Source organism: Salvelinus namaycush, chromosome 24, assembly GCF_016432855.1.
Source record: "Salvelinus namaycush isolate Seneca chromosome 24, SaNama_1.0, whole genome shotgun sequence".
Lineage (NCBI taxonomy): Eukaryota > Metazoa > Chordata > Actinopteri > Salmoniformes > Salmonidae > Salvelinus > Salvelinus namaycush.
In genome coordinates this window covers 2,376,198-2,403,238 of record NC_052330.1, presented here as the reverse complement: position 1 = coordinate 2,403,238, position 27,041 = coordinate 2,376,198, and the positions used below count along the sequence as shown (strand labels likewise).

At 38.4% G+C, this 27,041-nt stretch overlaps 1 protein-coding gene across 1 annotated transcript in view; it reads right to left on the bottom strand.

The window, feature by feature from the left end:
• LOC120019241 (glutamate receptor ionotropic, kainate 2-like) overlaps positions 1-27,041 on the bottom strand; it is a 175,367-nt gene that overhangs the window by 70,061 nt on the left and 78,265 nt on the right. The window contains exon 7 of the mRNA XM_038962560.1: positions 2,580-2,723. Within this exon, the coding sequence (XP_038818488.1) occupies positions 2,580-2,723 (144 nt within the window). The remainder of the gene's footprint in view (positions 1-2,579; positions 2,724-27,041) is intronic.

Here is a 27,041-nt window from a genome sequence, read left to right as displayed (position 1 = left end):
CCACACTGTCTGCATTTAAATACAACAAGAGACAATAGAGACGAGCACCACAGAAGCTTGTTTGACAGGTATTAGAGTTCATTACACTGTGAAGTTGGTTGTGCTTGAATTTTTACTTCAAAGTGATTGGAGGATCAGAGAGACAGCGCAGGGAGAGATATGAGAGACTGGGGGGGACAGTACATTTGTATTTAAGCAGGGAGTCATGCTTAGACCACGGCATCTTTTGCAGCTCTGAATGAACACATCAATAAACAACAATTACACTTAAATATATATATATATATATATATATATATATATATATACAGTCGTGGGCAAAAGTTTTGAGAATGACACAAGTATTAATTTTCACAAAGTCTGATGCCTCAGTTTGTAGGATGGCAATTTGCATATACTCCAGAATGTTGTGAAGAGTGATCAGATGAACTGCAATTAATTGCAAAGTCCCTCTTTGCCATGCAAATGAACTGAATCCCCAAAAAACATTTCCACTGCATTTCAGCCCTGCCACAAAAGGACCAGCTGTCAGTGATTCTCTCGTTAACACAGGTGTGAGTGTTGACGAGGACAAGGCTGGAGATCACTCTGTCATGCTGATTGAGTTCGAATAACAGACTGGAAGCTTCAAAAGGAGGGTGGTGCTTGGAATCATTGTTCTTCCTCTTGGCTCAAAACCAGGCTCAAAACCACTTTAGTCTATTGATATACAGCCACTGTGACTGGCTAGCTACACTGAAGAGGAGAGGAAACCACTATAGACAGGTCTCTCACACCATGGTTACCTGCAAGGAAACATGTGCCATCATCATTGCTTTGCACGAAAAGGGCTTCACAGGCAAGGATATTGGTGCCAGTAAGATTGCACCTAAATCAACCATTTATCAGATCATCAAGAACTTCAATGAGAGCGGTTCAATTGTTGTGAAGAAGGCTTCAGGGCGCCCAAGAAAGGCCAGCAAGCGCCAGGACCGTCTCCTAAAGTTGATTCAGCTGCGGTATCGGGGCACCACCGGTACAGAAACATCCTCCGAGAGCAACTTCTCCCAACCATCCAGGAACAGTTTGGTGACAAACAATGCCTTTTCCAGCATGATGGAGCACCTTGCCATAAGGCAAAAGTGATAACTAAGTGGCTCGGGGAACAAAACATCATTATTTTGGGTCCATGGCCAGGAAACTCCCCAGATCTTAATCCCATTGAGAACGTGTTGTCAATTCTCAAGAGGCGGGTAGACAAACAAAACCCCACAAATTCTGACAATCTCCAAGCATTGATTATGCAATAATTGGCTGCCATCAGTCAGGATGTGGCCCAGAAGTTAATTGACAGCATGCCAGGGCGGATTGCAGAGGTCTTGAAAAAGAAGGGTCAATACTGCAAAAATTGACTCTTTGCATCAACTTCATGTAATTGTCAATAAAAGCCTTTGACACTTATGAAATGCTTGTAATTATACTTCAGTATTCCATAGTAACATCTGACAAAAATATCTAAAGACACTGAGGCAGCAAACTTTGTGGAAATTAACTTTTGGCCACGACTGTACACACACACAGATATATATACACACTACCATTCAAACGTTTGGGGTCACTTGGAAATGTCCTTGTTTTTGAAAGAAAAGCATGTTTTTGTCCATTAAAATAGCATCAAATTGATCAGAAATACAGTGTAGACATTGTTAGTGTTGTAACTGACTATTGTACCTGGAAACGGCTGACTTTTAATGGAATATCTACGTAGGCGTGCAGAGGGCCATTATCAGCAACCATCACTCCTGTGTTCCAATGTCATGTTGTGTTAGCTAATCCAAGTTTATCATTTTAAAAGGCTAATTGATCATTAGAAAACCCTTTTGCAATTATGCTAGCACAGCTGCAAACGGTTGTTCTGATTAAAGAAGCAATTAAACTGGCCTTCTATAGACTAGTTGAGTATCTGGAGCATCAGCACTTGTGGGTTCAATTACAGGCTCAAAATGGCCAGAAACAAATATCTTTCTTCTGGAACTCTTCAGTCTATTCTTATTCTCAGAAATGAAAGCTATTCCATGCGAGAAATTGCCAAGAAACTGAAGATCTCGTACAACGCTGTGTACTACTCCCTTCACAGAACAGCACAAACTGGCCCCGGTACACAACTGAGCAAGAGGACAAGTACATTAAAGTGTCTAGTTTGAGAAACAGACGCCTCAGAAGTCCTCAACTGGCAGCTTCATTACTCACTAAACACCAGTCTCAACGTCAACAGTGAAGAGGTTACTCCGGGATGCTGGCCTTCTAGGCAGAGTTCCTCTGTGTCTGTGTTCTTTTGCCCATCTTAATCTTTTTTTTTTTTTTTTTTAATTATTTGCCAGTCTGAGATATGGCTTTTTCTTTGCTGCTCTGTCTAGAAGTCCAGCATCCTCTTCACTGTTGATGTCGAGACTGGTGTTTAGTGAGTCACTAAATAAACTGAGTAGTGGTAACTTAAACACAAGCCATAGTCATATTAACTTAATTAACATTAAGTCATACTTACTCAATTCATCCTATACTGTATGTCAATGAAACTAACATTTGAAGTATTACGGTACCTCTTTGATGAGGCTTATAAAGCGCGCTCCGAAGCGCCAGGGTTTGTGGCGGTTGCACTGCAGCGAGCTGACAGTGATCTGCTGCGACTGCTGCACTGCCACCGCTACCACGTGCACCGCGTCGTACATCAGCGCTGCGTCCGTCTGCACACAGAGAGAGAGATATGATGTCAGAGCATTATTACATCATGAGACAAAAGGTGTCTCTTGCTAAATAGATTTGATTAGATTTCCATTAGACAACCTGTATAAGGTTAAATACAATACAGTGCATTGTTATGTCAGAGCATGATTACATAATAAAGTGCATTATGATGTCAGATCAGTATTAGGCCTGCTTCATCAAGGGCATTATGATGTCAGAGCATTATTATATCATGAAGGGCACTATAATGTCATAGCATTTTTTATTAAACCTGCACTACGTAACTATGTGGGTACAGGTGTTTTTGGACCCTTCTGACAAGAATGTAGTATTTCTTTGAGATTTGAACACGTATCCCAGAAACCCCAGCTCTCATTGGTCGGATGACGTAGCATCAACATCCGCTCTGAGACTTTGTGGCTATTTAATCTCGTGGAAACCTAGTGTTGCCAATTTCGACATTTTCAGGAAATTTGAGACTGTGGATGCATGCGATGTGATAACAGTTATGGACAACGTTGAAGATAACTTGATTCTACTTGAGAAACAATGTCTTACGAACAGGTTAAAAAAAAATGACATGTTAAAATATTCACGTTGTTAGCCAAAAAGGTAGGTAACATTAGCTAGCTAGCTAAATGGTTGTCAATAGCTATAGTGAATTTCCCTGCCTGGTAAAATATATCAATATGACAATAGCTTTTGTAGATTAGTTAACAGACTTTTGTAAAAAAAAAAATACATTGTAAAATAATGAATTTTGACTATCATAGCTCTGCATTCATTGAAAATAACTTTGGTTTTGGCTCGTCCTTTGCCCTTCATGCACGCCTCCAACTCAATCATCAAGTTTGCAGACGACACAACAGTAGTAGGCTTGATTACCAACAACGATGAGACAGCCTACAGGGAGGAGGTGAGGGCACTCGGTGTGTGGTGGCAGCAAAACAACCTCTCACTGAACGTCAACAAAACAAAGGAGATGATCGTGGACTTCAGAAAACAGCAGAGGGAGCACCCCCCTATCCACATCGACGGGACAGCAGTGGAGAAGGTGGAAAGTTTTAATTTCCTCGGCATACACATCACGGACAAACTTAAAATGGTCCACCCACACAGACAGTGTGGTGAAGAAGTCGCAACAGCGCCTCTTCAATCTCAAGAGGCTGAAGAAATTGAGCTTGTCACCTAAAACCCTCAAAGACTTTTACAGATGCACAATTGAGAGCATCCTGTCCGGCTGTATCACCGCCTGGTACGGCAACTGCGCCGCCCACAACCGCAAGGCTCTTCTGAGGGTGGTGTGGTCTGCACAACGCATCACCGGGGGGAAACTACCTGCCCTCCATGACACCTACAACACCCGATGTCACAGGAAGGCCAAAAAGATCATCAAGGACAACCCCCTGTCATGACGTTGGGTTGGGGGTAGGTTTACGACAGTCATAAATACCTCTTTCCCCCTTTTTCTCTCTCCCCCACTATAACTGATGTGACATAAGGAAACCCATGGGTTAACATAGAGATTCTGGGTAACATCAGAAGTTGGGGGAAATGAACTATATTCTGGTAATCCAACCAACTGTACATATGCGGTGGTACTTAAGGTATATTATGTCAGTTCGGTTGCCCTCTGACACATTCTCATCAATGATAGAATGACATAAACGCTACTGTGAAAAGTCTAAATGTCAGAGGTATCGGATTCACATGGAATTGTTGTTTAATTCAAATGTTTGAATATGACATTGTTTGTGAAGAGGTGAAATGTAATTTTACCTTCCAAATGAGAGATCTGTGTTTTCATAAATTTGGCTTCTGCTCAACCAGGGGCCCGCCCCTGTGAAGAGACCTGGGTAATAGACTTTTCAGACACACCCCTCTCCCTCCACTATATAAAGCCAGAGACAAGAATATAACTTCCTGTTCCGGGTACATTTTGGATGACGATCCGATGTCAAGATGGTTCAGACAATAACTACAGAACTAGGCCAACATCAGCATGGACTTTGATTGTGAATGGTATGAACTTTGAACTCGTGTTCACTACAGAAGTGATATCTCCTAGCCGTTGAGTTGGCAACAGCTGCTACAAACGCAGGTTAGGAAGGACAGTCCGAGTATCCCGTCTTCCACACACAACGTTACTACAAAGTATCCCGTGACAACCAGAGACATTCTCCAAAGGACAGAGGACTCGGGTTGGCGATACGTTCTTCCATCTACCACCAACCTACTGAAGCGCAGCTCAGAGTAAATATGTATTGCATTTTCTTTCTCAAATGGGCGGTAATTTAGAATGCATCAGATACTGATTTACGAGAGCACAGCTTTTGCCCTGTTCCGAATCTCCCGCTCTTTCACTAAAATCCCGCCCCTTCCCTTTGTGTAACAAGCTGTCATATCTATTCCGCCCGCTAGGGACGTTTTCTGTATGACGTAATTTGTGATCAAGTTATGATTTCATTGTATATGTGTGATTCTGTGTGATTAGTTAGGTATTTAGTAAATAAATAATTAAACCCAATTTTGTATTGCTGATTCAACTTGTTAGCTAGGATTCTTGCAGATAATCAAGGACTTACAACTTTCAGATGAGACTGAATATAATGACGATTAATGTGACGGCTATTTAGTAAAATATTACAATCTTTAAGAGTTTATTCGAAAGATAACAGCTCTATAAATATTCTTTCGTGGTGTCCCTCTCTAGTTAATTAATATTTACATGATTAGTTCAATCAGGTAATATTAATTACGGAGAAATAATTTTATAGAATAGCATGTCATAGCAATCAATCTGGCATAGTCAAAGACACGACACCCCCGAGCCACTGCCTGTTCATCCCGCTATCATCCAGAAGGTGATGTCAGTACAGGTGTATCGAAGCTGTACTCCTAGCTTTACTAGCTAGCTAATAACGTTACTGGAATGGCCCCTTGATTCTCGAGAGCTATGGCTATAAAGATGTGGTGTATGGATTGTAGATGTGCTATACTCTTCTGCATGAAAATCCTTATTGCTTAGACATAAAAGACCATGTATTGAACATTACCATACAATCCTAACAAGTGTTGTGTACATGCTTTTTTCTGTGGGATTCCAGTTTTGAAGAGCCGTAGACCATCCAGGGGCACAGGCAGAGCGGCAGAAAGAAATAATTGGACAGGAAGACCTTGAAAGGGCTGCCTGACTGCAAGAAGAGAGGCTGGCCGAGACGATGGTTAGTACAAATGTTTCACCTGCGGTACTATTTACTCATTTGACAACATTGTAATCATATCACACAACATTTGGCTGCATTCTGTAATTTCATGTTACTTTTTTCTTATCATTACAGCTTAAATTGCAAGAACTGTCCTTTGAAGAAAGGGGAGAGGTGCTGGAGCTGGCTGCTTCCCATCTACCTGGAGTGATGTTTCACATCATGGAGTACCGGAGAGCTATCTCAGGGTCTCCAGACAACCTCGCTGGTGCACCTGCATGAATTGCAGGGAGACTCCTACACACTATTACACACAACTCCTGCCATTTCACCACTGCAATATTCAATTTATTTATTACCAAGTACTGTATGTTTACATAACAGGTTAACACTTTCCACAACTACACTGTACTTTATTCTTCATTTGGATCCCAATTAGGAAAAATACTTGATTTGGTGATATCTTTAAGTCGATTTTTGTGTGAATTTTTCTTTAGTCTGGTCAGTTCAGTTCAGTTCAGTACTTTATCGGAATGTTTCCCTTACACTGTGCTTTTGTTATTTTGAGGAAGGTTACGGAGACTATCTTGTATATCTCCTTAATAAAACTATTTGACCTGACCTGTATAATTGGACTGACTTGTTTTGTACTGTATTTACACGAGGGTAGTCCATCCGTCTTTCTGGATATCTATCCACCTGTAGGTTTGCTAAATTAAAGTGTAAACTGTCAAGAGCATAGATGTCCAGGAAAAGAGAATAGTTTAGTAAATCATTCTAAAACATTCCAAAAGTACAATAATGATGACTATATGCTAGACAGAAAATGCACAAGTTGTTTCTCAAAAGTTTATTGTTGCCCTCACAAACTTCCCTTATTTATATGATTGACCGTTTTCTGAAGGTTTTAAAACTTCCCGGGAACCACCAAGTCTGACAGCAGGGAACGCTCCGGTCCTTCCCAGCTCAAAGGTGTGCTTACTGCACCCGTGTTGTGTGGCGAGCATCTCCTCGAAGTTGTAGCAACTCAGCCGTTGTTGGTGGTGCTATTTCAGGGAGTCTTGGGTCATCTGATCTGAGGATCATTCTGCTTGATACCCCCAGTCTTCTCAACACTGCTTTCTGAAGTTCTGGGATGTCAGTGTAGTGCTTTGCAGTTTTCAATGAATAGACACTTCAGACTTGTTATTGTAGAGTCTCCTCTAGCTGAAAGATAGTTAATTCTCACCAAATATTATTCTATCATACCTGACGATCACACCTGATTAAACTAATTGCATTCTAAACTGAAGACCATGATTAGTTGATTATTGGAGTCAAGAGTTAGCCGGGACAAAAGTGTGACAACAATCAAGCCCCTGATGACTGGAGTTGACCGTCCCTGACCTAGATCAGAGATAAAATATTTTTAGAATGTAGTGTTGTGACTATCATTAATGTGATGATGGTTATTTTATCAAGTCAATTAACTATGTTTAACTTCTCTAGGGTAGGGGGCAGCATTCGGAATTTTGGATGAAATGCATGCCCAAATTAAACTGCCTGTTTCTCGGGCCCAGAATATATGATATGTATATAACTGGTAGATTTGGATAGAAAACACTCTAAAGTTTCCAAAACTGTTAAAATAGTGTCTGTGAGTATAACAGAACTGATTTGGCAGGCGGAAACCTGAGAAAAATCCATTCCTGAAATAGTTTTTGTTTTGTTTTTGTAGTTTTCTTTTCATTGCCGTTACAGTATCCATTGACTTAGGACTCAAATTGCAGTTTCTATGCCTTCCACTAGATGTCAACAGTCTTTAGAAAGTGTTTCAGGCTTGTATTCTGAAAAATTAGGAAGTAAGAGCAGTCTGAATGACTGGACCCTAAAGTTTCACAGGGCTTTTTCATGCGCACAACCGAGAGAGCACCGTTTCTTGTTTACATTTTATATTGACGACGTTTTTGTCCGGTTGAAATATTATCGATTATTTAGGCTAAAAACAACCTGAGGTTTGAATATAAACATCGTTTGACATGTTTCTATGAACTTTACGGATAAAATTTGGATTTTTTTGTCTTCCTGTTTTGACTGCATTTGAGCCTGTGGATTACTGAAGAAAACGCGCGAACAAAACAGAGGTTTTTGGGTATAAAGAGACTTTATCGAACAAAAGGAACATTTATTGAGTAAATGAATGTCTGCTGAGTGCAACCATATGGAAGATCATCAAAGGTAAGGGATTAATTTTATCTCTATTTCTAAATTGTGTAACTGTTCTATCTGGCTGGCTACTGTTGTTAATGATTTGTCTAGTGGACTATGTTCTCATAATCGTACGGTATACTTTCGCCGTAAAGCATTTTTTAAAATCTGACACCGTGATTGGATTCACAAGAAGTTAATCTTTAAACCTATGTAAAATATGTTTTGTTTTCTGAATTTTTATAATGAGTATTTCTGTATTTGAATTTGGCGCCCAGCAGTTTCACTGGCTGTTGAAGAGGTGGGACGCTACGGTCTCACGTGCCCAAGAGAGGTTCATTATTTAAATTATTTAATTAATCATGTAATAATTAACTGATTAAGCAGTACTGCAAAAAAATTCACTAACAGAGTGCATTAAACACGATTTAGAGCTTGTTTAAGGAAAAGTGTTTTTTTTCAATTTCATGCTTGAAACTCGCTGAAATTGGTTCCTATCCTCTAGTTTAAGCAGTACTGCAAAAAAATTCACTAACAGAGTGCATTAAACACGATTTAGAGCTTGTTTAAGGAAAAGTGTTTTTTTTCAATTTCATGCTTGAAACTCGCTGAAATTGGTTCCTATCCTCTAGTTTAAGCAGTACTGCAAAAAAATTCACTAACAGAGTGCATTAAACACGATTTAGAGCTTGTTTAAGGAAAAGTGTTTTTTTTCAATTTCATGCTTGAAACTCGCTGAAATTGGTTCCTATCCTCTAGTTTAAGCAGTACTGCAAAAAAATTCACTAACAGAGTGCATTAAACACGATTTAGAGCTTGTTTAAGGAAAAGTGTTTTTTTTCAATTTCATGCTTGAAACTCGCTGAAATTGGTTCCTATCCTCTAGTTTAAGCAGTACTGCAAAAAAATTCACTAACAGAGTGCATTAAACACGATTTAGAGCTTGTTTACGGAAAAGTGTTTTTTTTCAATTTCATGCTTGAAACTCGCTGAAATTGGTTCCTATCCTCTAGTTTAAGCAGTACTGCAAAAAAATTCACTAACAGAGTGCATTAAACACGATTTAGAGCTTGTTTAAGGAAAAGTGTTTTTTTTCAATTTCATGCTTGAAACTCGCTGAAATTGGTTCCTATCCTCTAGTTTAAGCAGTACTGCAAAAAAATTCACTAACAGAGTGCATTAAACACGATTTAGAGCTTGTTTAAGGAAAAGTGTTTTTTTTCAATTTCATGCTTGAAACTCGCTGAAATTGGTTCCTATCCTCTAGTTTAAGCAGTACTGCAAAAAAATTCACTAACAGAGTGCATTAAACACGATTTAGAGCTTGTTTAAGGAAAAGTGTTTTTTTTCAATTTCATGCTTGAAACTCGCTGAAATTGGTTCCTATCCTCTAGTTTAAGCAGTACTGCAAAAAAATTCACTAACAGAGTGCATTAAACACGATTTAGAGCTTGTTTAAGGAAAAGTGTTTTTTTTCAATTTCATGCTTGAAACTCGCTGAAATTGGTTCCTATCCTCTAGTTTAAGCAGTACTGCAAAAAAATTCACTAACAGAGTGCATTAAACACGATTTAGAGCTTGTTTAAGGAAAAGTGTTTTTTTTCAATTTCATGCTTGAAACTCGCTGAAATTGGTTCCTATCCTCTAGTTTAAGCAGTACTGCAAAAAAATTCACTAACAGAGTGCATTAAACACGATTTAGAGCTTGTTTAAGGAAAAGTGTTTTTTTTCAATTTCATGCTTGAAACTCGCTGAAATTGGTTCCTATCCTCTAGTTTAAGCAGTACTGCAAAAACATTCACTAACAGAGTGCATTAAACACGATTTAGAGCTTGTTTAAGGAAAAGTGTTTTTTTTTCAATTTCATGCTTGAAACTCGCTGAAATTGGTTCCTATCCTCTAGTTTAAGCAGTACTGCAAAAAAATTCACTAACAGAGTGCATTAAACACGATTTAGAGCTTGTTTAAGGAAAAGTGTTTTTTTTCAATTTCATGCTTGAAACTCGCTGAAATTGGTTCCTATCCTCTAGTTTAAGCAGTACTGCAAAAAAATTCACTAACAGAGTGCATTAAACACGATTTAGAGCTTGTTTAAGGAAAAGTGTTTTTTTTCAATTTCATGCTTGAAACTCGCTGAAATTGGTTCCTATCCTCTAGTTTAAGCAGTACTGCAAAAAAATTCACTAACAGAGTGCATTAAACACGATTTAGAGCTTGTTTAAGGAAAAGTGTTTTTTTTCAATTTCATGCTTGAAACTCGCTGAAATTGGTTCCTATCCTCTAGTTTAAGCAGTACTGCAAAAAAATTCACTAACAGAGTGCATTAAACACGATTTAGAGCTTGTTTAAGGAAAAGTGTTTTTTTTCAATTTCATGCTTGAAACTCGCTGAAATTGGTTCCTATCCTCTAGTTTAAGCAGTACTGCAAAAAAATTCACTAACAGAGTGCATTAAACACGATTTAGAGCTTGTTTAAGGAAAAGTGTTTTTTTTCAATTTCATGCTTGAAACTCGCTGAAATTGGTTCCTATCCTCTAGTTTAAGCAGTACTGCAAAAAAATTCACTAACAGAGTGCATTAAACACGATTTAGAGCTTGTTTAAGGAAAAGTGTTTTTTTTCAATTTCATGCTTGAAACTCGCTGAAATTGGTTCCTATCCTCTAGTTTAAGCAGTACTGCAAAAAAATTCACTAACAGAGTGCATTAAACACGATTTAGAGCTTGTTTAAGGAAAAGTGTTTTTTTTTCAATTTCATGCTTGAAACTCGCTGAAATTGGTTCCTATCCTCTAGTTTAAGCAGTACTGCAAAAAAATTCACTAACAGAGTGCATTAAACACGATTTAGAGCTTGTTTAAGGAAAAGTGTTTTTTTTCAATTTCATGCTTGAAACTCGCTGAAATTGGTTCCTATCCTCTAGTTTAAGCAGTACTGCAAAAAAATTCACTAACAGAGTGCATTAAACACGATTTAGAGCTTGTTTAAGGAAAAGTGTTTTTTTTCAATTTCATGCTTGAAACTCGCTGAAATTGGTTCCTATCCTCTAGTTTAAGCAGTACTGCAAAAAAATTCACTAACAGAGTGCATTAAACACGATTTAGAGCTTGTTTAAGGAAAAGTGTTTTTTTTCAATTTCATGCTTGAAACTCGCTGAAATTGGTTCCTATCCTCTAGTTTAAGCAGTACTGCAAAAAAATTCACTAACAGAGTGCATTAAACACGATTTAGAGCTTGTTTAAGGAAAAGTGTTTTTTTTTCAATTTCATGCTTGAAACTCGCTGAAATTGGTTCCTATCCTCTAGTTTAAGCAGTACTGCAAAAAAATTCACTAACAGAGTGCATTAAACACGATTTAGAGCTTGTTTAAGGAAAAGTGTTTTTTTTCAATTTCATGCTTGAAACTCGCTGAAATTGGTTCCTATCCTCTAGTTTAAGCAGTACTGCAAAAAAATTCACTAACAGAGTGCATTAAACACGATTTAGAGCTTGTTTAAGGAAAAGTGTTTTTTTTCAATTTCATGCTTGAAACTCGCTGAAATTGGTTCCTATCCTCTAGTTTAAGCAGTACTGCAAAAAAATTCACTAACAGAGTGCATTAAACACGATTTAGAGCTTGTTTAAGGAAAAGTGTTTTTTTTCAATTTCATGCTTGAAACTCGCTGAAATTGGTTCCTATCCTCTAGTTTAAGCAGTACTGCAAAAAAATTCACTAACAGAGTGCATTAAACACGATTTAGAGCTTGTTTAAGGAAAAGTGTTTTTTTTCAATTTCATGCTTGAAACTCGCTGAAATTGGTTCCTATCCTCTAGTTTAAGCAGTACTGCAAAAAAATTCACTAACAGAGTGCATTAAACACGATTTAGAGCTTGTTTAAGGAAAAGTGTTTTTTTTCAATTTCATGCTTGAAACTCGCTGAAATTGGTTCCTATCCTCTTGTTTAGACTACAGGGGGTGCTGTTCCGAATTAGCATTTTGTCGTCTCCAAATTAAACTGCCTAGTACTCAATTCTTGCTCGTACAATATGCATATTATTAATTATATTGGATAGAAAACACCTTCTAGTTTCATACAACGTTGAAATGATGTCTGTGGGTGACCCAGAACTCTTTCTACAGCGAAATCCATGACAGACAGTGAAAGGTCTGAGAGCGAAGCTCTGGTTTCAGATCAGTTTTTAAGGTCTCTGTCTATCCTATGGAACGACACGAACTGCACCCGCCTTCCCCTGGATGTCAGTAACCAATGAGAAGTGGAATGGGCCTTCTCCGTAGCTCTCAGAGGTTATAAAAGACCAAGGAGTGAGAGTAGCCCCCCTTTCGACGCTCGCCCTTACGCAGGAAGGGACCTCCGGACGCCATTTTCACAGGCTCGGTTATCAACTTGAAATGTATCCGTCTGTAATTTAATTCGATATAGGACTTAGAAACATCATAAGGTAGTTAATTTAAACCGTTTTATAGCAATTTATATCCGTTTAGTGCGATTTTGAGGAATTTCTTTGTTGTGCACTCTGAAACTTTGGACACGTTTTGGGGTCCCGTTCGATCGTTAGTGGATATTTCGAAGGACAGAGGACATCTATCGACCAAAAGACGTTTATAACATAGAAAGGATACATTGCCCAAGAATATGATGGAAGAACAGCTCAAAGTAAGCAATATTTAATATGATAAATTGTTGTTCTGTCGAAATATTTTAAACGCATATTTCGCCATTTTGTTTGGTATAGCTTCACTTGGCGAACCCTGTATTGAAAAGTAAGGATAATTTTACAAATGTAAATCAGCGGTTGCATTAAGAACTAATTTGTCTTTCGATTCCTGTCAACCCTGTATTTTTTAGTCAAGTATATGATTAGCTTTCAATTAAACTAGATCACTCTGATAGATGACGTCAGACATATTGAGGCTTGATTTCCTAGTATTTTTATTGTGTAACCACGGTTTTGTATGGCTAAATATGCACCTTTTCGAACAAACTGTATATGTATGTTGTAAAATGATGTTACAGGAGTGTCATCGGAAGAATTCTGAGAAGGTTAGTGAAAAAATTAATATCTTTTGGCGGTGATTACGTTATAGCGCTCTTTGGCTGGAATCGATGCTCTGGTAACGTTTGCACATGTAGTATGCTAACTTATCGATTTATTGTGTTTTCGCTGAAAAACGCTTAGAAAATCTGAAATATGGTCTGAAATCACAAGAACTGGGTCTTTCCATTGCTATGCTTTGTCTATTTTTATGAAATGTTTTATGATGAGTAAATTGGTCATACACGTTGCTCTATCTAGTAATTCTAGTCGATTTGTGATGGTCGGTGCAATTGTAAACTGTGATTTCTACCTGAAATATGCACTTTTTTCTAACAAAAACTATCCTATACCATGAATATGTTATCAGACTGTCATCTGATGGTTTTTTTTATAGGTTATTGGCTATCAATATCTTAGTTGAGCCGAATTGGTGATAGCACCTGAAGGAGTAAGAAACTGATGGAGTTAGAATAGTGGTGTATTTTGCTAACGTGTTTAGCTAATAGATTTACATATTTTGTCTTCCCTGTAAAACATTTTAAAAATCTGAAATGGTGGCTTTATTCACAAGATCTGTATCTTTCATCTGGTGTCTTGGACTTGTGATTTAATGATATTTAGATGCTACTATCTACTTGTGAAGCTATGCTAGCTATGCTAATCAGTGTGTGGGGGGTGGGGGGTGATCCCGGATACGGGGTTGAGGTTCGGTAAAGGTTAAGCAGTACTGCAAAAAAATTCACTAACAGAGTGCATTAAACACGATTTAGAGCTTGTTTAAGGAAAAGTGTTTTTTTTCAATTTCATGCTTGAAACTCGCTGAAATTGGTTCCTATCCTCTAGTTTAAGCAGTACTGCAAAAAAATTCACTAACAGAGTGCATTAAACACGATTTAGAGCTTGTTTAAGGAAAAGTGTTTTTTTTCAATTTCATGCTTGAAACTCGCTGAAATTGGTTCCTATCCTCTAGTTTAAGCAGTACTGCAAAAAAATTCACTAACAGAGTGCATTAAACACGATTTAGAGCTTGTTTAAGGAAAAGTGTTTTTTTTCAATTTCATGCTTGAAACTCGCTGAAATTGGTTCCTATCCTCTAGTTTAAGCAGTACTGCAAAAAAATTCACTAACAGAGTGCATTAAACACGATTTAGAGCTTGTTTAAGGAAAAGTGTTTTTTTTCAATTTCATGCTTGAAACTCGCTGAAATTGGTTCCTATCCTCTAGTTTAAGCAGTACTGCAAAAAAATTCACTAACAGAGTGCATTAAACACGATTTAGAGCTTGTTTAAGGAAAAGTGTTTTTTTTCAATTTCATGCTTGAAACTCGCTGAAATTGGTTCCTATCCTCTAGTTTAACCTTTCACGAGTATCAACCCCGTATCCGGGATCACCCCCCACCCCCCCCACACTGATTAGCATCGCTAGCATAGCTTCACAAGTAAATAGTAGCATCTAAATATCATTAAATCACAAGTCCAAGACACCAGATGAAAGATACAGATCTTGTGAATAAACCCATCATTTCTGTTTTTTAAAATGTTTTACAGGGAAGACACAATATGTAAATCTATTAGCTAACCACGTTAGCAAAAGACACCATTTTTCTTTGTCCACCATTTTTTCTCTCCACCAGTAGCTATCACCAATTCGACCAAATAAAGATATTGATAGCCACTAACCAAGAAAAAACCTCATCAGATGACAGTCTGATAACATATTTATTGTATAGCATAGGTTTTGTTAGAAAAATGTGCATATTTCAGGTAGAAATCATAGTTTACAATTGCACCCACCATCACAACTCGACTAGAATAAATACAGAGAGCAACGTGTATTACCTAATTACTAATCATAAAACATTTCTTAAAAATACACAGCGTACAGTAATTGAAAGACACAGATCCTGTGAATCCAGACAATATTTCAGATTTTCTAAGTGTCTTACAGCGAAAACACAATAAATCGTTATATTAGCATACCACATGTGCAAACATTACCCCAGCATTGATTCAAGGCAAAAAGAGCGATAGCATTATCACCACCAAAATATATTAATTTTTTCACTAACCTTCTCAGAATTCTTCCGATGACACTCCTGTAACATCATATTACAACATACATATAGAGTTTGTTCGAAAATGTGCATATTTAGCCACAAAAAAACGTGGTTATACAATGAGAATAGTAGCCAAACTGGCCAGAAAATGTCGGGCGCCATCTTGGACAGTGATCTAGTCTAATGAATAAATAATCATAAACTTGACTAAAAAATACAGGGTGGACAGCAATTGAAAGACAAATTAGTTCTTAATGCAATCGCTGAATTACATTTTTTAAATTATCCTTACTGTGCAATACAGGGTGCGCCAAAGCGAAGCTACCCCAAAGAAAATGGCGGCATATGCGTTTAACATTTTTCAACAGAACAACGATTTATCATCATAAATAGTTCTTACTATTAGCTGAACTTCCATCAGAATCTTGGGCAATGTTTCTCCGGTCTAATCGTCTTTTGGTCGAAAGATGTCCTCTTGTCCTGTCGAAATGGCCACTAACGTTCGGCATGTACTGGAAAAGTGTCCAACTATTGGAAGTGCGTCACAAAGAAATGCCAGAAAATCGCACTAAACGGATATAAATTGCTATAAAACGGTTTAAATTAACTACCTTATGATGTCTTTAACACCTATAACGAGTAAAAACATGACCGGAGATATATTACTGGCTAAACCAAAGCTTGGAAGGAGGCCAGTCCGACGTCCATCGTGCGTCAAGCGCAGGGAAGAAAAGAAAGGTACTTCCGCCCTTTGGTCTTTTATAAAGTCCCAGATTGCGCAATCGACTCCATTCAAATTGTCACCACTTACTGACATCTAGAGGAAGGCGTAGGCAGTGTTTGTAGCCCCATAGCATTCACAGGGACCTAAAAACTGACCTGGGAACAGAGGCCAAGATTTCTGAAATCTCACTCCCTGGCAGGAAAAGTGCTGTAGAATGAGTTCTGTTTCACTCAGAGACATAATTCCAACGGTTTTAGAAACTAGAGAGTGTTTTCTATCCAATAATAATAATAATATGCATATTGTACGAGCAAGAATTGAGTACTAGGCAGTTTAATTTGGCAACGTCAAGAAAAAAAAAGTGCTAACAGCTCCCCCTATTGAGTAGAGGTTAATTATGTATTTCTATCTAACTAAATAATCCCACAGAAATACATAAAGGTTGAATTGATTACTAACATAATGCAATGAAAGGTCCCTTACTACCCTCTCCATTACTGTCCCGTCGATGTGGATAGGGGGGTGCTCCCTCTGCTGTTTCCTGAAGTCCACAATCATCTCCTTTGTTTTGTTGACGTTGAGTGTGAGGTTATTTTCCTGACACCACACTCCGAGGGCCCTCACCTCCTCCCTGTAGGCCGTCTCGTCGTTGTTGGTAATCAAGCCTACCACTGTAGTGTCGTCCGCAAACTTGATGATTGAGTTGGAGGCGTGCATGGCCACGCGGGTCGTGGGTGAACAGGGAGTACAGGAGAGGGCTCAGAACGCACCCTTGTGTACAGGAGAGGGCTCAGAACGGCCCCAGTGTTGAGGATCAGCGGGGTGGAGATGTTGTTACCTACCCTCACCACCTGGGGGCGGCCCGTCAGGAAGTCCAGTACCCAGTTGCACAGGGCGGGGTCGAGACCCAGGGTCTCGAGCTTGATGACGAGTTTGGAGGGTACTATGGTGTTAAATGCTGAGGTGTTGTCGATGAACAGCATTCTCACATAGGTATTCCTCTTGTCCAGATGGGTTAGGCCAGTGTGCAGTGTGATTGTGATTGCGTCGTCAGTGGACTTATTGGGGCGGTAAGCAAACTGGAGTGGGTCTAGGGTGTCAGGTAGGGTGGAAGTGATATGGTCTTTGACTAGTCTCTCAAAGCACTTCTTGATGACGGAAGTGAGTGCTACAGGGCGGTAGTCATTTAGCTCAGTTACCTTAGCTTTCTTGTGAACAGGAACAATGGTGGCCCTCTTGAAGCATGTGGGAACAGCAGACTGGGATAAGGATTGGTTGAATATGTTCGTAAACACACCAGCCAGCTGGTCTGCGCATGCTCTGAGGACGCGGCCGGGGATGCCGTCTGGGCATGCAGCCTTGCGAGGGTTAACACGTTTAAATGTTTTACTCACGTTGGCTGCAGTGAAGGAGAGCCCGCAGGTTTTGGTAGCGGGCCGTGTCAGTGGCACTGTATTGTCCTCAAAGCGAGCAAAGAAGTTGTTTAGTCTGTCTGGGAGCAAGACATCGTGGTCCGCGACGGGGCTGGTTTTCCTTTTGTAGTCCGTGATTGACTGTAGACCCTGCCACATACCTCTTGTGTCTGAGCCGTTGAATTGCAACTCTACTTTGTCTCTATACTGACGCTTAGCTTGTTTGATTGCCTTGCGGAGGGAATAGCTACACTGTTTGTACTCGGTCATGTTTCCGGTCACCTTGCCCTGATTAAAAGCAGTGGTTCACGCTTTCAGTTTTGCGGGATTGCTGCCATCAATCCACGGTTTCTGGTTGGGGAAGGTTTTAACCTCCCTAGGGGGTGTGGGACGCTACTGACCCACCTGGCCAACATCCAGTGACATTACATAGCGCCAAATTCAAAAACAGAAATACTCATTTATAAAAATTCATGAAACATACAAGTGTTATACATCTTTTTAAAGATTAACTTCTTGTTAATCCAACCACATTGTCAGATTTCAAAAATACTTTTCGACGAAAGCGAACCATGCGATTATCTGAGAACAGCGCCCAGCAGACAAATCATTACAAACAGTAGCCAGCCAAGTAGACGAGTAACAAAAGTCAGAAATAGCGATAAAATTAATCACTTACCATATGGTTACACTCACAAAACTCCCAGTTACCCAATAAATGTTCATTTTGTTCAATCAAGGCCCCCTTTATATCCAAAAACCTCAGTTTTGTTAGCGCATTTTGTTCAGTTAAACACTGTCTCAAACAACATCCGGTGAAATTGCAGAGCGTGAAGCTCAACAAAACAGAAATTCTCATAATAAACATACATAAAAGATACAAATGTTATACACCAGCTTAAAGATGAACTTCTTGTTAATCTACCGCTTCTCTCTCCCGGATCCGGGATCCTCCTCATCAAAAAAGCTGACTAGCATAGCGCGACAGGGATATCATATAATATAAGTCCAATACAGCAAATGAAAGATAAACATCTTGTGAATCCAGCCATCATTTCCGATTTTTTTAATGTTTTACAGCGAAAACACAATATATATTTATATTAGCTCACCACAATAGCCAAACACACAACGGCATGTTTTCACCATGTTTTCACCGCCAACATAGCTTTCACAAAACCCACAAATAGAGATAAAATTAATCACTAACCTTTGAACAACTTCATCAGATGACAGTCTTATAACATCATGTTATACAATACATTTTTGTTTTGTTAAAAAATGTGCATATTTAGAGGTATAAATCGTAGTTTTACATTGCAGCCACCATCACAAATAGCACCAAAACAGCCAGAATAATTACAGAGAGCAACGTGAAATACATAAATACTCAACATAAAACATTTATGAAAAATACATGTTGTACAGCAAATGAAAGATAAACATCTTGTGAATCCAGCCAATATTTCCGATTTTTTAAGTGTTTTACAGCGAAAACACAATATATATTTATATTAGCTCACCACAATAGCCAAACACACAACGCCATTTATTCACCGCCAACATAGCTTTCACAAGACCCACAAATAGAGATAAAATTAATCACTAACCTTTGAACAACTTCATCAGATGACAGTCTTATAACATCATGTTATACAATACATTTATGTTTTGTTCGAAAATGTGCATATTTAGAGGTACAAATCGTGGTTTTACATTGTGAATACGTAGTCATGATGCACCAAATTGTCCGGAGAAATTTTGGACAGTCACGTAATCTAACCAAAAAACTCATCATAAACTTTACTAAAAAATACATGTTGTACAGCAAATGAAAGATACACTGGTTCTTAATGCAACCGCTGTGTTAGATTTACAAAAATAACTTTAGTACAACGTACAGCATGCAATATTGTGAGACAGCGCTCACCAATTCTCCGCCTTGTTGGAGCCAACATAAACCACAAAAATACGAAATAACATCATAAATATTCTCTTACTTTTGATGATCTTCCATCAGAATGTTGTGCAAGGAGTCCTAGTTCCAGAATAAATCGTTGTTTTGTTTTAGAATGTCCATTTCTTCTGTCGAATTAGCAACTTTGGCTAGCCATGTGGAGGGCACATGTCCAAGAAATCTTTGCGCATGGAACGAAAAATTCCAAAAGTCCCAATAAACGTTGAATAAACTGGTCAAACTCGGTTGAAAATCCTACTTTATGATGTTTTTCTCATATGTATCCAATAAAATCAGAGCCGGAGCATTTCGTTGTGTATACCTAACGCATTTCAGAAGACAATGTGAGGTTCCCTGGTGCGCAGTTGAATACTGACAAAAGAGCGGACCTGTCACTCCAAAAGCTCTCATTCGGTCTCACATCAAGCTAGACACCCCATTCTAACATTCTACTGCCTGTTGACATCTAGTGGAAGGCGTATGAAGTGCATACAGATCCATAAATATAAGCCAGTTGAATAGGCAGGCCCTGACACAGAGCCCCATTTTCAGAATTTTCACTTCCTGTTTGGAAGTTTGCTGCCAAATGAGTTCTGTTTTACTCACAGATATAATTCAAACAGTTTTAGAAACTTCAGAGTGTTTTCTATCCAATAGTAATAATAATATGCATATTGTATGATCTAGAACAGAGTACGAGGCCGTTTAATTTGGGCACGATTTTTTCCCAAAGTGAAAATAGCGCCCCCTATTAAGAAGAAGTTTTAATCCAACCGCTGTGTCAGATTTCAAAAAGGCTTTATGGCGATAGCAAACCATGCGATTATCTGAGAACAGCGCCCAGCAGACAAATCATTACAAACAGTTAGCAGCCAAGAACAGGAGTAACAAAAGTCAGAAATAGCGTTAAAATGTATCACTTACTTTTGATGATCTTCATATGATTGCACTCCCAATCCCAAGACTCCATGTTACACAATAAATGTTCCTTTTGTTCGATAAAGTCCCTTTATATATTCAAAAACCTCCGTTTTGTTGGTGCGTTTTGTTCAGTCACCCATTGGAACAAAGCGCGGTCACAACAGACTGACGAAAAATCTAAAAAGTACCATAAAAGTTCATAGAAACATGTCAAACAATATTTATAATCAATCCTGAGGTTGTTTATGTCATAAATAATCAATCATATTTCAACCGGACAAAAGAAGAGAATAGAAAAGAAAAGAAAAACGATAGAAAAGAAATGAGCTCTCCCGGTCATGCGCTGGACTCATGTCTGGAAATGTCCACTGTCCACTCATTGAACGTGGTGTTTCTCCCTCATTTTTCAGAGTAAAAGCCTGAAACAATGACTGGCCACATGTAGAAGAAGCCATAGGGATCATGAACTCCGTCATAAGTCTTTGTATGGTGGATAGGCTTTCAATGGAAAAACACCATTAAAAAATAAAAGCACTTCATGGATGGATTTTCCTCAGGCTTTCATGTGCCATATCATTTCCGTTATACTCACAGACATTATTTTAACAGTTTTGGACACTTTAGAGTGTTTTCTATCCAAATCTACAGATTATATGCATATCCTAGCTTCTGGGCCTGAGTAGCAGGTAGTTTACTTTGGGCACGCTTTTCATCCAAAATTCAGAATGCTGCCCCCTACCCTAGTGTGGTTAAACAATGCCACTTTATATAATGTTTTCATACTCTACATTACTCATCTCATATGTATATATTTTACTCTTTACCATCTACTGCATCTTGCCTATGCCGTTCGGCCATCACTCATTCATATATTTTGTTGTACATTCGTATTCATTTCTTTACACTTGTGTGTATAAGGTAGTTGTGAAATTGTTAGGTTAGATTACTTGTTAGATATTACTGCATGGTCGGAACTAGAAGCACAAGCATTTTGCTACACTCGCATTAACATCTGCTAACCATGTGTATGTGACAAATAACCTTTGATTTGATTTGATTTGGTCTGATGAAACAAAAACAGAACTGTTTGGCCATAATGATCGTTATGTTTGGAGGAAAAAGGGGGATGCTTGCAAGGCGAAGAACACCATCCCAACCGTGAAGCACAGGGGTGGCAGCATCATGTTGTGGGGGTGCTTTGCTGAAGAAGGGACTGGGGCACTTCACAAAATAGATGTCAACATTAGGAAGGAAAATTACGTGGATATATTGAAGCAACATCTCAAGACATCAGTCAGGAAGTTAAAGCTTGGTCACAAATGGGTCTTCCAAATGGACAGTGACCCCAAGCATACTTCCAAAGTTGTGGCAAAATGGCTTAACCTTTACTTAACACCCATCCCGGATCCGGCAGCATCCTCATCAGTAAAAGCTGACTAGCATAGCCTAGCATAGCGCCACAAGTAAATAATAGCATATAAATATCATGAAATCACAAGTCCAATACAGCAAATGAAAGATAAACATCTTGTGAATCCAGCCATAATTTCCAATTTTTAAAATGTTTTACAGCGAAAACACAATATGTATTTCTATTAGCTAACCACAATAGCCAAAGACTCAACCGCATATTTTCACCATGTTTCTACCGCATAGGTAGCTATCACAAAACCGACCAAATAGAGATATAATTAGTCACTAACCAAGAAACAACTTCATCAGATGACAGTCTTATAACATGTTATACAATACATTTATGTTTTGTTCGAAAATGTGCATATTTGAGGTATAAATCATAGTTTTACATTGCAGCTACCATCAAAAATATCACCAAAGCAGCCAGAATAATTACAGAGAGCAACGTGAAATACCTAAATACTCATCATAAAACATTTATGAAAAATACATGGTGTACACCAAATGAAATATAAACATCTTGTGAATCCAGCCAATATTTCCGATTTTTTAAGTGTTTTACAGCGAAAACACAATATAGCATTATATTAGCTTACCACAATAGCCAAACACACAACCGCATTTATTCACCGCATAGATAGCATTCGCAAAAACCAGCAAAAGATATAAAATTAATCACTAACCTTGACCAACTTCATCAGATGACAGTCTTATAACATCAGGTTATACAATACACTTATGTTTTGTTCGAAAATGTGCATATTTAGAGCTGCAAACCGTGGTTATACATTGTGAATATGTAGCATCGATTCACCAGAATGTCCGGAGCTATTTTGGACACTCACCTAATCTGACCAAAGAACTCATCATAAACTTTACATAAAAATACTTGTTGTATGGCAAATGAAAGATACACTGGTTCTTAATGCAACCGCCGTGTTAGATTTTTAAAAATAACTTTACCATAACAAACAGCTTGCGTTATTGCGAGACAGCGCCCGCCAAAACGGCAGAGAATATGAATCAACATTTTCCACAGAAATACGAAATAACATCATAAATTGTTCTTACTTTTGCTGAGCTTCCATCAGAATCTTGTACAAGGAGTCCTATTTCCAGAATAAATCGTTGTTTGGTTTTAGAATGTCCTTTTCTCCTGTCGAATTCGTGCCACAATGCTAGCCAATGTTGATGACGTTCCCAATTTCTCTCGAAAATAAAAAAATAATTCTCTGTACTATTGAAATAGATAATTCTCTGTACTAATATTCTGACATTTCACATTCTTAAAATAAAGTGGTGAACCTAACTGACCTAAAACAGAGTCTTGTTACTAGGACTAAATGTCAGGAATTGTGAAAAACGGAGTTTACATGTATTTGGCTAAGGTGTATGTAAACTTCCGAATTCAACTGTATCTAGCAGTCTACAGCACACTGAAATCTCTTGGCTACAAATGTGTAAAATGAATTTAAAAGAATTAAAAATACTAATATGCTGCATCATCCACTTCCCTCTCCATATCCGTTCTGTCCCTGAACAAGGCAGTTAACCCACTGTTCCTAGGCCGTCAATGAAAATAAGAATTTGTTCTTAACTGACTTGCCTAGTTAAATAAAGGTGAAATAAAAATAAAAATCCTTTGGAGGAATATCAGGCTCTCTGGGCGGCCAGCTTGTCACCGTGGAGACTAATGTCTCCTGATAGCCATGCCCACTCCCTGGAGAGCGTGGGCAGAGCGGGCGCTGCTGCAGATGGCACAATTGGCCACATTGCCAATCAACTCCACTCCAAAACAACACACTATACATGCAATATCATGTGCACTCTGAATGATACCATGTGAGCGTATGATCCTAGAAACAGACAGGGAATATGACTTGATCAAAAATAAGTTTCACAATGGTTAGGTTGTTTATTTTTTAACCCTTTTTCTCCCCAATTGGTAGTTACAGTCTTATCTCATCACTCCCGTACAGACTCGGGGGAGGCGAAGGTCGAGAGCTGTGCGTCCTCCAAAACACAACCCAACTGTTTTGACACAATACCCACTTAACCCAGGAGCCAGCCACTACACCCAGCCCGCCACAGGAGTCGCTAGTGCACAATGGGACAAGGAAATCCCTGCCAGCCAAACCCTCCCCTAACCCAGATGATGCTGGGCCAATTGTGCAGCACCCCATGGGTCTCCCGGTCACGACAGAGCCTGGACTCAAACCCAGAATCTCTAGCGGCACAGCGATGCAGTGCCTTAGACCACTGCGCCACTCGGGAGGCCAATGGTTAAGTTGTTACGAATGCACTGATATAAGTGGACGCATGTGGCATTTCTGCAACTTTGAAAAAATATATACTTTATATCAGAGTTGTGCATGTTGTTCACATGCATATCTGAGAAGGCATATCTGCCTCCCCATTGGCTGAAATGGTCCCACCTGATCTCACCTCACGTCTGCCTTCCATCTTTGAGGACATGCATTTCCCTTGTTAGTGGTCACTCAAGACTGTCTTGTCAATATAATAGAACATCTTTGTAGTGGGAAGCCATCTTGACTAAAGGCTGTAGTCAGAAATGATTTTAAACTAGGAAACTAGTAAGGGATATTGTATTTTCTTTGTGTGGACTAGTGATGCGTGGGTTGAATCTTAAAATTGCGCAGGCAGGTTTAGGGTTATGAAAAGCTTGAATGGACGAAGGGCTGTGGCTTGAATAAAGAGAAAACACCTGGGCAGAAAAAGTTCACGTCGATCCACTGATGCAAAAAAGGACAATGTCAGAGTTTAATTCAACAAGAGAAAAGCTGCGAAATTGATAGATGAAAATAAATAGAACGGAGGACCAAAGGAGTAGTCTAATGTTTGGAAAGGATTTGGTGAAGTGGTGAAAGAGGATGACAGCAGTGTTATGTGTGATGATTGTGAGGTGCTATACGAATTTGACAGTCACAAATGACGGGGACTTCAAAATGTCACGTCTCTAGGTCTATAAGCTCTCACATTAAGCATTTCTTGCAGTAAAATGATAGGCCTACACGAAATGTAGCAGAAGTGGAGAAATATGATTTATTTATTTCAGCATCTTGAGAGAATGAATGCGCAGTTAGGGACCATCTGAAAAGGTGCTATCTTTATCAGCGGCATATTTCAACCCACATAAAAAATGCTTCCAAGCCGACCTGAAATCTTATCAAAAACATGTTGGGTCGTTTTAACAGCTTTTCATTTGCTTAAAACCAGTCAAACTAATGTCATTTTGAAATTATGCACAGGACATTTTTCCATAGATTTTTTTTATTGACTGCATTTTCTCCCCACTCCTTTAACGTCTTTGCTGCAGGGGAGAAGAGATAAGAGATGAGAGGAAAGAGAAAGACTTCAAGTCTACAGATGTTAACTAGATAGCATTCATTCGATCATTTGTGACATTCTGGTGATCAAGGGTTTATTTTACTCTTCTAGTGTAACAAGTAGGCTAATGACAGAAGAGAAGCTGCATCTATCTAATTATAGACAAGTTGACTAACAAATAGCCTACCAAAATGTTGGAAGTTCAAAGCAGGAACGTAGGCCTATCTAATAAAATAAAAAAAAATAAAAAAATCAGTCCTCCATATCTGACTGGTCTGTGTACCGTCTGTTCATTGGTTATTTGATTAAAAAGACGACGTAGAAAAAAGGAAAACTGCACGTTTTTTCATTTTTGGTTTCTGATTTTGAAAAAACGAAATTCTGAAAAATCGACTTGTTTTCTAATTCATGTCAAAATTGGACATGTAATGACAGAATACAAATCACAACATTTATTAATCAATTTTGAGATTTTAAACATTACAATTAGCACAAAGCAATAGAACAAACTCAACAACAACGAAACAAAGTTAGCTTACATTATTTGGCTAGCTAGCACTGGATGGCTACTGCTGTGTGTGTGTGTGTGTTTGTGTTCCAAACCTTTTTGTGTACAGTTAAGGTGTTGGATAGACAGTCGCTGCATTCGGGTTCGAGTCCCTGTTGAGAATACCCCCTGAATTCGCTACAATATACTCCAATGGTTGGTTTCACTGACCCTTCCCTTTAACTACCTCCAAATTGACCCATGTTTAGCTTCTTCTGAGTCTGTTGGAGAGGATCAGCTTGAGCAAAGTGAGGTGTAGAATCACTGATCTACAAATAGTATTCCTTGCCAAATAATATTTTTTTTTTATGTGATTAAGACTCGCCTCCCAAAAAAAAACTGCCAAAAAGCACAGCCCAGTCCTGGGTCAGATCTCAAATATGGCTGAATTGTAGTGTATTTACAGAATACTCCTATGTTGTATACTTCTTAATCAACTATATTGCAGTAATGTGCTACTACCTCTACTAAAGGTTGACAGATGTCACTTGTATGGAGTTAGCTGTTTCAAAGGGTAACATAAGCACAATGCCCCTTTTCAGTTGGTTTTTGGCTCAGAGTAAAATAAAGTAAAACACACCAATCCCAGTCATAATTTCAATTTAGTAAATCTGGCTCATTTGCCCCTGGTTGTGAAATGGAGCCAAACTAAATTATTAATGAGAATGTATTTTTGTGCCAATTTGGAGAAAAGTTTGTCTCACTATGGCTCTGCCACTAGTTACACCTACTCAGTGCAATATTTATGTTGCTGCAAAATTTTTTTTTGGACAGTTTCTCAGACACAGATTAAGCCTAGTCCTAGACTAAAAAGCAAGATCAATGAAAATGATGAATTGAAGGTGCTTTTTAGCCTAGGACTAAGCTTAATCTGTGTCAGGGAAACCTGCCCTTAGTGTACCACAGGTACCTTTTACTTACATCTAGTTGTTTTCGAGACATCTCCTGGTGCAATGTATATAGTGTTGAATATTGTTGTATCTGTTTTTGCCCTTTTACGGTTGAATTGCTTGCTTCTTGAGAGCATGGGTTCCTTGTACTAACACTGCATTTAACCCTTTAGACCCCAATATAATTCTAGAATGCTGCTGTAAATTACTTAGAATTTTCAAGATAAAATTGCTTTATCACACATTTCTAACAAACAGACATAGCTCAAAAACAAACAACAAATGACATTTACAAGTTAACTTAGTTTAAAAAGCACAACCTAATCTTTAATATGACACCACATACATGTCAATAGGAATAACACTAATTTTTTCATCCATTGTGTAAAGATACTCACTGTCAAAAATCAATTAAGACTCAACACAACAAAAAACACGAGTATTTAAATTGTTGTAAATTTTACTAAATTACTCACTTAAAATCGACCAAGTATAATATATTATACGGTGCATTCAGAAGTTATTCAGACCCCTTGACTTTCTCCACATTTTGTTAGGTTACAGCCTTATACTAACATATATTAAATAGTTTTCGCTCGTCAATCTACACACAATACCC